Here is a 10,973-nt window from a genome sequence, read left to right on the forward strand (position 1 = left end):
AAATCAGGCTGGGGAGGACATTTAATGCAGCCAACCGTGAACTGCTGCATGGGGACAGGAGAAGGGCCTGGCCTGCAAGGAAGGACCTGATCTGGGGCATCATGAGCTGAGTCCTCCTCAACTCCATGTGGCAAAGAATGCATTGGGTTGGGAGGGACCTTTCAAGGTCACCTCATCCAAGCCCCCTGCACCTAGCAGGGACATCTTCAACCACAGCAGGTTGCACAGAGCCCATCAAACCTGACCTTGAATGTCTCCAGGGATGGGGTCTCCACTAACTCCCTGGGCAACCTGTTCCACTGTTCCACCACCCTCATAGCAAAGATTTTCTTCCAGTGAGGGTGGACTCCAGGCACCACTTAGGTGGCAAGAAGAAATTCAAGTAAGACACAAAGGAGGTCAAGAAAGTGCCTCCAGAATTAAGCACTGCCTTGCCTCCTTAGGGAAATCATGTGCCTTAAAGGGCTGAATATTAAATTAAGGCTAATTTTAATGGTCTGAAAGAGGCAAGGAAAGAAGCCAAGCTAAGAAGCCAAGCTGCAGATTAAAGAAAACATAATTAAAATCAGGATGAAAAATTAGAAGCAATTATTTCCCCCCCCCCCCTTACCAGCACACAAGTAACTAAAAGTAAAGCATCTTCTGTGCTTTTATTGCTCAGCTTGCAAAGCTCACCCTCCACTGTCAGCCCTCACTGTGGAGAGAATCACAGAGTCACCAAGGTTGGAAGAGACCTCAAAGATCATCCAGTCCAGCCTGTCACCCAGCAACTCATGACTAAACCATGGCACCAAGTGCCACATCCAGTCCCCTCTTGAACACCTCCAGGGATGGGGACTCCACCACCTCCCTGGGCAGCACATTCCAATGGCAAACGACTCACTCAGTGAAGAACTTTCTCCTCACCTTGAGCCTAAACTTCCCCTGGCACAGCTTGAGACTGTGTCCTCTTGTTCTGGTGCTGGTTGCTTGAGAGAAGAGACCAACTCTCTCCTGGACACAACCTCCCTTCAGGGAGTTGTAGACAGCAATGAGGTCTGCCCTGAGCCTCCTCTTCTCCAGGCTAAACAATCCCAGCTCCCTCAGCCTCTCCTTGTAGGGCTTGTGCTCAAGGCCTCTCCCCAGCCTTGCTGCCCTTCTCTGGACACCTCCAAGTGTCTCAATGTCCTTCTTAAACTGAAGGGCCCAGAACTCAAGGACACAGGGCACAGGACTCAAGGTGGCCACCTGGGCACACTGCTGGCTCATGTTTAGGCAGCTGTCAATCAGCACCCCCAGGTCCCTTTCTGTTTGGCAGCTCTCCAGCCACTCCAACCCCAGCCTGTAGCTCTGCATGGGGTTGCTGTGGGGAAGATGCCCAAGGAGCCCAGGGGGCACTCATCCATTTCCAAGTGTCCCCTTTCATGCTGGTGCGTTGCTCGTTGTGATGTGCACCACCCCAGGCGATGCCTCCTGTGCCATCCTGCTGAAGGGCTGACATTGTGCAGGCTCATCCCAGGCTCAGAAAGAAGAGAGGAGGTTTTCCTGTGCTTTTATTTTCCCCCAAACCCCACCAAAACCCAAGCAGTCGTCAGGCCATGAATGAACCTCAGCTCCTCTAGAAGCTGGCACCTCAGGAGACCTTTCCATCTGCCTGCAGCCACCACTCTGCCCCTCCCAGCCCCTATTTTTATTTGTGTGTTGTCTGAACATGAGGAAGAAAATAGGAGCCTGTGCTCCCCAGTGAGCATCCCTGCTGCTGGCCACCGAGGTTAATGGCTTAATCCCCCATGACCTCAGCCATCTGCTCCAGCATCACACACGTGGCAGCCCAGCAATAAGCAGCCAAATTAAAAGGCAATCCTGCTCCATAGAGGGTCCTCTTGGAGGGAAAGGTGAGAGGCTCTGACCCATGGAGAGACAGTCAAACCACCACATTTTGAGAGGAGACCAGAGGGAAGGGAATAGCTGCACCCAGGCAGGGGCATGGCCCAAGCCAGGAGTCACAGATCCATGGCACAAGGTCCTCTCCAGAAACAGCAATGTTTAACTTGGGATAGGTTTAATATTTTCTTTGATGCCAAGACCATGATGGACCTCATTAGGCAGCAGGGTAGGCTCGGTGGGTTATTGATGACAGCTAATTAGAGGTGCATAATGGAGCCAATTAGTGCTTTCAGATGCTCCTGTATGGAACAGGCTCCTCATGGAGCACAGCGAGAGCATCACCACTGCTGCTGGAGATGGCACAGAGCTGCCACAGAGACCTGCCAACTGTGAGCCCAGGCCAAGCAAGGAAGGAGAAGGGATGACAACACATCCAGATCCATCCCTGCCACAGGTCTGCTCCTCCCTCCAGCCCCCATCCTCATCACTTTTTGGCTCCTGCACCTCTGAACAGTCCCAAAGGACTATCATAGAATCACAGACCAGTGGGGGTTGGAAAGGACCTCTGGAGATCGAGTCCAATCCCCCTGCTAAGGCAAGATCACTTAGGGCAGGTCACACAGGCATGCACTCAGACAGGTCTTGAAAGTCTCTAGAGAAGGAGGCTCCACCAGCTCTCTGGGTTATGGAGTCTCCCAGTCCCCAGGCAGTTGTGAAGTTCTTCATAAACTCACACCCAACACACTCTCGCTCTGTCGCTCTTTCAGATGATTTCAGCTCTCATTTTCTTTCTCTGTGCCACGAGACAACGACTCAGCCAACAAAAAAAACCCCACCTCACACACCAAAGCATCCCTGTCCTACAAACCTCATCAGCATCCAGAGCACGCCTCCTGCGGGCCTCCATCCACCCCCGGTGCTAAAAATACTCCTCTGCTACATTCATCTGAGCTGGGTGTGACATCAAGTCCAATTCCACAAACATCTTCTCTACAAGCAGCATCAATTTGTTCCCACCTCACTCCAGCTGGCCAAGCTACAGGGCTGGTGTGATGGTGGGTAGAGGAGAGGGGACGTGAGATGGAGGAGTTGGGTGGTGGGTGCAGGAGAGGGGACCTGAGATGGAGGAGATGGGTGGTGGGTACAGGAGAGGGGACACAAGGTGAAGGTGATGAACAGTGGGAACATAGAGGGGACCTGAGATGGAGGAGATGGGTGGTGGGTAGAGGAGAGAGCACACAAGACAAAGGCAGTGGGCAGTGGGTACAGAATAGAGGACACAAGGTGAAGGTGATGAACAGTGGGAACACGAGATGGAGGGCAGAGGAGAGAGCACACAAGACAAAGGCATTGGACAGTGGGTATAGGAGAGAGGACATGAGATGGAGGTGATGGATGGTGAGTGCAAGAGAAGGGACACAAGATGGAAGAGATGGGTGGTGGGTAGGGGAGAGGGGACATGAGACAAAGGCAATGGACAGCAGGTACAGAATAGAGGACACAAGGTGAAGGTGATGAACAGTGGGAATATAGAGGGGACATGAGATGGAGGAGATGGATGGTGGTTGCAGGAGAGGGGACACAAGGTGAACAGTGGGAACAAGAGAGGGGACATGAGAAGGAGGCAATGGATGGTGGGTGCAGAAGAGGAAACATGAGATGGAAGCAATGAATGGCAGTAAATCAGGCAGGACTTCATGGCACGAGGAGGTTCACCTGCAGCCAGCACCCAGCTGGAGACTTCATGATTGCTCAAGTAAAGCTCAAAAGCACCCCCTCAAACATCCACTTATGAGGACAATTCCAAGTATTTACCACATGTTCTGCCTTTGGAAGGTGCATCCATTGACCCCAGCTGTTCACTGTACTCATCCAAATCCAGTTTTTAACAGATCTTCCTTTTTTTCCCCTCCCCCCTCCTTTACAGGAGCAGAAAATCCCAGCAATTGGGAGAAATCCAGGAGCACCTCCTAGAGCAGCCTGTCCAACTGCAGAACTCAGTCACAACTGCTGGCACCCCTGCCAGAGGCCAGCCTGACCAGCCTGGATTATTGTGTCTACAAGGAGCTATCCCGGATAATGCCTGAGCAGCTCGGGAGCAGGCGCTGCCGCGGGACGCCATCCGGACACCGTCCCACATTTCGGTAGCTGCAAGTCCTACAGCTCCTCTTCTGCAGGCCAACAAGCACAAAGGAGTTGGCAAAGCTCCTGCTACTCCTACACACAGGAGGCAAATAAGCTGCCACTGCACATCCCAGCTTCTCCCTGCTCTACTCTGAGGACAAGCTCCGAGTCCTCCACCCAGCTTTTTTTCCATGAATGAGGAGGAGAAAAGCTCCTCCAGCTCAGCTGACAAAGCCAAGAGGGAGAGGTTTTGGCAGGGCTGCAAACAGCTGCAGCAATGCAGCACAACAGGGAAGGAAAAAAAAAACGAATCTCCCCTCACTGCTAAAGTTGATTTAGAATCATCCAATTGGTTGGAAAGGACCTTTCAGTTCATAGAATCCTAGAATGGTTTGGGTGGGTAAAAGCCCTCCAAGACCATCGATTCCAACCATCCACCTAACACCACCACGGCCATTAAACCAGGTGCCATGGCCATTAAACCAGGTGCCATGGCCATACCTTTCTTAAACACCTCCAGGGATGGGGAGTCCACCACCTCCCTGGGCAGCCTGTGCCAATCCCTGACCACTCTGGCAGCAAAGGAATTCTTTCCTATTCTCCAGCCTAACCCTCCCCTGGCACAGTTTCAGGCCATTTCCTCTTGCTCTGTCACCTGATGCTAGGGAAAAGAGACCAACCCCCCCCAACCATGAAGTCCAGCTGTTAACCCAACACTGCCAAGCCCAAATTTAAGTGTAATCCAAAGAGCAGCACATTTGAGAGGCTTTCTTACTAGGCTATAAATAGAGAGTCACCATCCCTGGAGGGACTCAAGAACTGTGGGGACATGGCACTTCAGGACATGGTTTAATGGCCATAGTGGTCTTAGGTCAACAGTTGGAGCCAATGACCTTAGAGGTCTTTTCCAACCTAAATAATTCTATGACTCTTTGATGGGAAGCCTCTAAGACTCTCTGCTGCAGCTGGAGCTTCCCATGCCTGCACCACAAGCACACCCTCAATATTTAAGGGTCATTAAGCAGCTGGGGGGATGGATTAAAGGCTTGAGGCAAAGCTCTCCCCAAGCTACAAGAGGGGCTTTGAGGTTCTCCAGGCAATGGAGAGCAGAGTCCTGCCTGGACCTGAGTCTTTTCCCTGCAAGGGAAACCAAATCAAATTTTAAAGAGCAGTGGATGCTTAAGCTCAGCAAGAAGCAAATGCTCTGCTGTGCTGAGAAAGGCATGAGGGCTGACAAATGGGATTAGGGAGATTCCCTCTGGAAAACCAGCCCCAGCAGAGCAGGGCCACAGCCAAATCTCAGCATTATGTCACCAGGCACTGTTGACCAGGCAGGGAGGAGATGTAGTAGAATCATGGAATTACTTTGGTTGTGAAGACCTCCAAGATCAAGTCCAACCATTAGCCCAGCACTGCCAGGGCACCACTGAATGATATCCCTCAGCACCACATCTTCACAGCTCTGAAACCCCTCCAGGGATGGGGACTCCACCACTGCCACAGGCAGCATGGGACAGGCCTTGACAACTGTTTTGGGTAAGAAATTGTTCCTCATGTCCAACCTAAACCTCCCTTGGTACCATTTCCTCTCATCCTACCGCTTGTTCCTTGGGAGAGCTGACCAATCGCCACCCGGCTCCAGCCTCCTTTCACAGGGAGATGTGGAGAGCCAGGAGGTCTGCCCTGATAAAAGCAGACATGGACACTTCCCAGCCTCTGCTCCATAGAATCCATAAGGCTGGAAAAGACCTCAAAGATCAGCAAGTCCAACCTGTCACCCAACACCTCATGACTACTAAACCATGGCACCAAGTGCCACGTCCAATCCCCTCTTGATCCCACCAATCCTCCAGGGATGGTGACTCCAACACCTCCCTGGGCAGCACATCCCAATGGCTAACAACTCTCTCTGGGAAGAAGTTTCTCCTCACCTCAAGCCTAAACCTCCCCTGGTGCAGCTTGAGACTGTGTCCTCTTGTTCTGCTGTTGGGTGCCTGGGAGAAGAGACCAACCCCCTCCTGGCTACAACCTCCCTTCAGGGAGTTGTAGAGAGCAAGAAGGTCTCCCCTGAGCCTCCTCTTCTCCAGGCTAAGCAACCCCAGCTCCCTCAGCCTCTCCTCACAGGGCTGTGCTCTCCCCAGCCTCATTGCCCTTCTCTGGACATCAAGAGTCTCAATGTCCTTCTTAAATTGAAGGGCCCAGGACTGGACACAGTACTCAAGGTGTTCTAACCAGGGGCACAATGACTTCCCTGCTCCTGCTGGCCACACTATTCCTGATGCATGCCAGGTACCTCAGCACCAGGGATGCCCCAGCACCCACCAGTGATCATGGGTACCCCCCACAGATATGGCTAGGGTAGAACCAGCACTTGCAGTCCACTCAGGAGCTGGTCCCAGCTTGTGGCTGAGCATCACTGAGATGTATTCAGCCTCCCAGGCAGCTCATTTCTGGCTGGCAGGAGGGATTAACCACGAGGCAGCAGGGGATGACGGATCCTCCTCTGCTCCCAAACGAAAGCACCTTGCACCTTCTGGTGAGCCTTGGCTTGTGCCCACGGGTGCTCGGGCTCAGGACTGGGCAAACAGCTTCACACCACACAATGAGAGGTTATTAATGACCCCTTCTGGACCAACAAAACAAACCCCCCAGTAAAATCGATGAGACTCTGAAATCTCAGTCCAGAGCACAGCAACAAAGCGAGCGGCAGCAGCACACCGAGCAGCAGCAGCCCTCCCTGCGCACAGGTTCCTCCTGGCCGAGGACCAACTGCAGCTCGAGAAGATCCCCCGCAGGCTCCTTTCAGGAGAAACACTGCAGTGCAGTAGCTGCTGGCCAGAAAGGCAGCCAACCAAGAGCCTTCCAGCCACGGCCACCAGCCCGCCCCGAGCTGCCTCCAGTCCCACCAGCAGCGCCTCACCCGATCCGCTCCTGCTCCATCTCCTCCATCTTCTCGGCCCGGGCGATGACTCTGTTGATGATCTCCTTCTCTTCATCCGTCAGCTCCTCGCCCTTCCGCTGGCGCTCGGGCTGCCCACCCCGTGCTGTCCAGCCAGCTGGCACCCTGTGGGCAGAGGGGAACCAAGGCTTCACCCACAGACCCACACGTGCGCACGCCCCTGTGCGTGGCTGTGCCACCACCTCTGTGTGTGTGCGGGCACTAACCAGGCGCCGACTCCCCGGCTCAGGAAGAAGGAACACAACATCTCCCACAGGATGGTTTTGGTTGGAAGAGACCTCGAAATCATTGAGGCCAACCCTTAACCCAGCACTGCCAGGTCACCACTAAACCACTGCCCCCAGCACCACATCGCCATGGGGCTGAAACGCCGCCAGGGATGGGGCTGAAACGCCGCCAGGCACGGGGCTGAAACGCCGCCAGGCACGGGGCTGAAACGCCGCCAGGCATGGGGCCTCCACCACTGCCCTGGGCAGCCTAGGTCAAGCCTTGACAACTCTATTGGGGAAGAAATTGTTCCTCATGCCCAACATAAACCTCCCCTGGTTCAACCTGAGCTCATTTCCTCTCATCCTATCGCTTGTTCCTCGGGAAAAGAGATCTTCCAAGCTCTCCTCCAGCAGGAAGCTTGGAGACAGCCCCCTCCCTGAACTTTTATTTCTATTTTCAGGAGGTTTCATGTGGAAACACTTGTTTCATGTGGAGAAAACTCCTACTTTCAAGTGTATTCTGGTTAACTCCACGTTAACCATCAAAGGACATGGCTCATGTTGCACCTGCTCTCTGCCATGTCACAGCAGGTTTGCCAGCAAGCCACAGTACCACGGTGGTGGCCACAGGAATGAGCATTTTTGGTGAACATTTCACCCAACACAGGAGGTTTTTCCCCTCCTGACATCAGTTCCAAAGCTCCTTTTGCACAGCCTGGGCATCAGGCAGCTCTAACGTGGTGACACCATAATGTCCAAAGACCTTTCCTGGGTCATTTCCCTCTCCAAGGCTGAGCAGACTCAAACAGCCTTAAACCTGAAATCCATTAAAACCCTGTGCAATGCTCCCCCAGATGAATGGCTTTTTTTTCTTGCATCCAGAGCAAAGTCCTCTCAAGATAGCAGCAAGCAAAAAAAACCCAATAAGCCAAGTGAGATACTTACTGCTCCTTCTCGCTGCTGGGAGGGACAAGGAAAGAGAGGGAACAAGGATTAGAATGGTGGAATGGCTTTGGTTGCAGATCTGTAAGATTGTGCAGTCCAACAGTTAACCCAGCACTGCCAGGCCACCACTAAACCACGGCCCTCAGCACCACATCTGCACAGCACTGAAACCCCTCCATGGGGTGGGGACACCCTGGGCAGCCTGGGACTGGCCTTGGCAAACCACTTTGGGGAAGAAATTGTTCCTCCCCTCAGCCTCCTCTTCTCCAGACTGAACAGCCCCAGTTCCCTCAGCTGCTCCTCACCAGACTTGTTCTCTGGACCCTTCACCAGCTTTGTTGACCTTCTTCAGACACACTCCAGCCCCTCAAGTCTTTGGTGAGAGAAGGGACAAGACAGAAGCACCAGTGCTTTCGCTGCTCTGCAGGGACAGCATGCCCTTCTCCACAGACCCTCGCTGCTCCTCCAAAGCAGCATGGAGCAGTGAGCTCCAAACACAAGCTTCACCCATCCTTTGTACCATCTGGGCACCTCAACCCCGGGGGTCTGTCCTCTCCACCTTTCTCAGGGGCGGTTAGGAGGCAACATGGCAAAACATCCCCATCCAACCGGCACAAACCCGGGTCCCAGTGACCCCCAGAGGAAGAACCAAGGTGGCTTGATCCACACCTCCCACCCTCCAGGACCAGCAGCATCCCACCCACCATCCCTTGTCTCCCTCCTCTCACCTGGCTCGGAGAGACATGGTCCTGTCACTAGGGCACATCCACCGGTCAGAGCTGCCACCCACTACCGTGTCGGTCATCACAGGCGGCCCAGGGGACCGAGGTTGGGCACACCAATGCTCCACCGGCTCTGCACACTGGGGAGGTCACTCTGCTCCTCTGCCCAAGCTCTCAGACAGCAGTGACTCTGGAGAAGGTGGCTCGGTGCTTCCAGCTGGGCTGTAAGGAAATAAACCCCAAACCCACCAAATCATGCTGGGCAGGGCTTTGGTTTGGGCAGGGAGAGGAGTGGGAGCAGCGAGAGGAGTGGGAGCAGGGAGAGGAGTGGGAACAGGGAGAGGAACGGGAATGTCACTGCCTTGATGTCATGCAGAAGACACAGGAGCCTACAACCACCACCCTCCCAGGAGGGCACCTCAGCCACACTCAGCACAGACATGATTAATGAGGCACCCAACCTGCCATTAATTATTATGAGGCTTCAGAGCTGGGAGGGGAGAAGAAGTTTCCAATATCAGAGGATAAAAAAAACCCAACCCAAACCTACAAACTAGGAAGCTTTCTCCCCCAAACCCAGCAGGTCTCCCTGTCCTCCCCCAAGCCACATCCCCTCCAGAGCAGAACTCTCCTTTTGCAGTTTTGTTCACCAAAAGTTTTGCACAATGACACAAAGAGAGGCTTTGGAGGGTGTAGCAACACAACCCACAGAGGATATTGTCTACTTGTCTCCAAAAGAGTGTCACAGAATCCCAGCTTGGTGGGGGATGGAAGGAACCTCTGGAGATCAGCAGGTTCAACCCCCCCTGCAAGAGCACACTCACCCAGAGAGGGCTGCAAACCCTTCTGCTTCCACCAAACCCAACAGCTGTTGTTAAACAGAGAATTGTTAGGGTTGGAAGGGACCTCAAGGATCAGCTAGTTCCAATCCCCCTGCCATGGGCAGGGACACCTCACACTACAGCAGGTTGCTCACAGCTGCATCCAGCCTGGTCTTCAACACCTCCAGAGAATAGACTAGAATAGACTAGACTAGGTTGAAAAAGACCTTCAAGATCATGGAGTCCAACCTCTCACCCAATACCATCTAATCAGCTAAATCATGGCACGAACTGCCCCATCCAGTCTCCTCCTGAACACCTCCAGTGATGGTGACTCCACCACCTCCCTGGGCAGCACATCCCAATGGCCAATCTCTCTTGCTGGGAAGAACTTCTTCCTAACATCCAGCCTGAACCTTCCCTGACACAGCTCGAGACTGTGTCCTCTTGTTCTGGTGCTGGGTGCCTGGGATAAGAGGCCAACCCCCACCTGGCTACAACCTCCCTTCAGGGAGTTGCAGACAGCAAGAAGGTCTCCCCTGAGCCTCCTCTTCTCCAGGCTGAACAACCCCAGCTCCCTCAGCCTCTCCTCACAGGGCTGTGCTCCAGACCCCTCCCCAGCCTTGTTGCCCTTCTCTGGACGTGAGAAGGAACATCAAACTGATGTGAAATTCAGAGCCTGAGTGCTGGTGTTCCCAATGTTCTGGGAATTTTCTGGGCTTTATCCCACCCCCCCTACCACATGGCCATGGGGACTTGACAGCAAAGCCCACGCTGATGCTGGCCAGCATCGCCCAAGGCACAGGGGTAGATCCACAGGTAGAGCAGGGCAGGATCCATCCTCCTGCCCAGCCACTTGCCCCTGCCTGTGGTTACACCACAAGTCACTGTCACCTCCGGACCACTCTCAGGATGATCATGATCCCCAAGAGCAGCTTGCAGGTCCCTGGATGGCATCACCCATCAGATATCCATGGCAGAGAGAGAAGCTCAGGTTGAGCCTCCTGTTACAGTCATTACAGTGGAAATAAATGGGAAAAGGCCATCAAACCATCCCTCCCATCCTCCAAGGGCTTGGCTTTGCTGCAGCACTGATGAGAGCCCAAGGCACTGAGGAGGACACAAACCACCCCTTCATCAGGGAAAGGTTTTGGGAACTCAACTATTTCCCATTCATGGATTTTTTGTTTTCCCCCCCTGCCCATCTTCTGCCCAGATCACTCACTCCCAGCACACACTGGCATCCCACCACAGCAGCAGCCTCCTGCCTGCATTGCTGGCAAGCATCTGGATTGGAATCACTTCCTCCTGTCTGCAACATGACCAA

At 53.7% G+C, this 10,973-nt stretch overlaps 1 protein-coding gene across 3 annotated transcripts in view; it reads right to left on the minus strand.

Annotated features, from left to right (window-relative positions):
- Positions 1-9,044, minus strand: part of RPH3A (rabphilin 3A) — a 33,645-nt gene extending 24,601 nt beyond the window's left edge. For all 3 annotated transcript variants that reach the window (XM_054172883.1, XM_054172882.1, XM_054172884.1), the window contains exons 1-3: positions 8,832-9,044; positions 8,104-8,118; positions 6,911-7,054 (exon numbers count right to left, since the gene is read on the minus strand). In XM_054172883.1, coding sequence (XP_054028858.1) covers positions 6,911-7,054; positions 8,104-8,118; positions 8,832-8,908 — 236 coding nt within the window. In that variant the 5' untranslated portion in view covers positions 8,909-9,044. The remainder of the gene's footprint in view (positions 1-6,910; positions 7,055-8,103; positions 8,119-8,831) is intronic.
- Between the last annotated feature and the right edge of the window lie 1,929 nt (positions 9,045-10,973).

This window comes from Dryobates pubescens, chromosome 25 (assembly GCF_014839835.1).
Source record: "Dryobates pubescens isolate bDryPub1 chromosome 25, bDryPub1.pri, whole genome shotgun sequence".
Lineage (NCBI taxonomy): Eukaryota > Metazoa > Chordata > Aves > Piciformes > Picidae > Dryobates > Dryobates pubescens.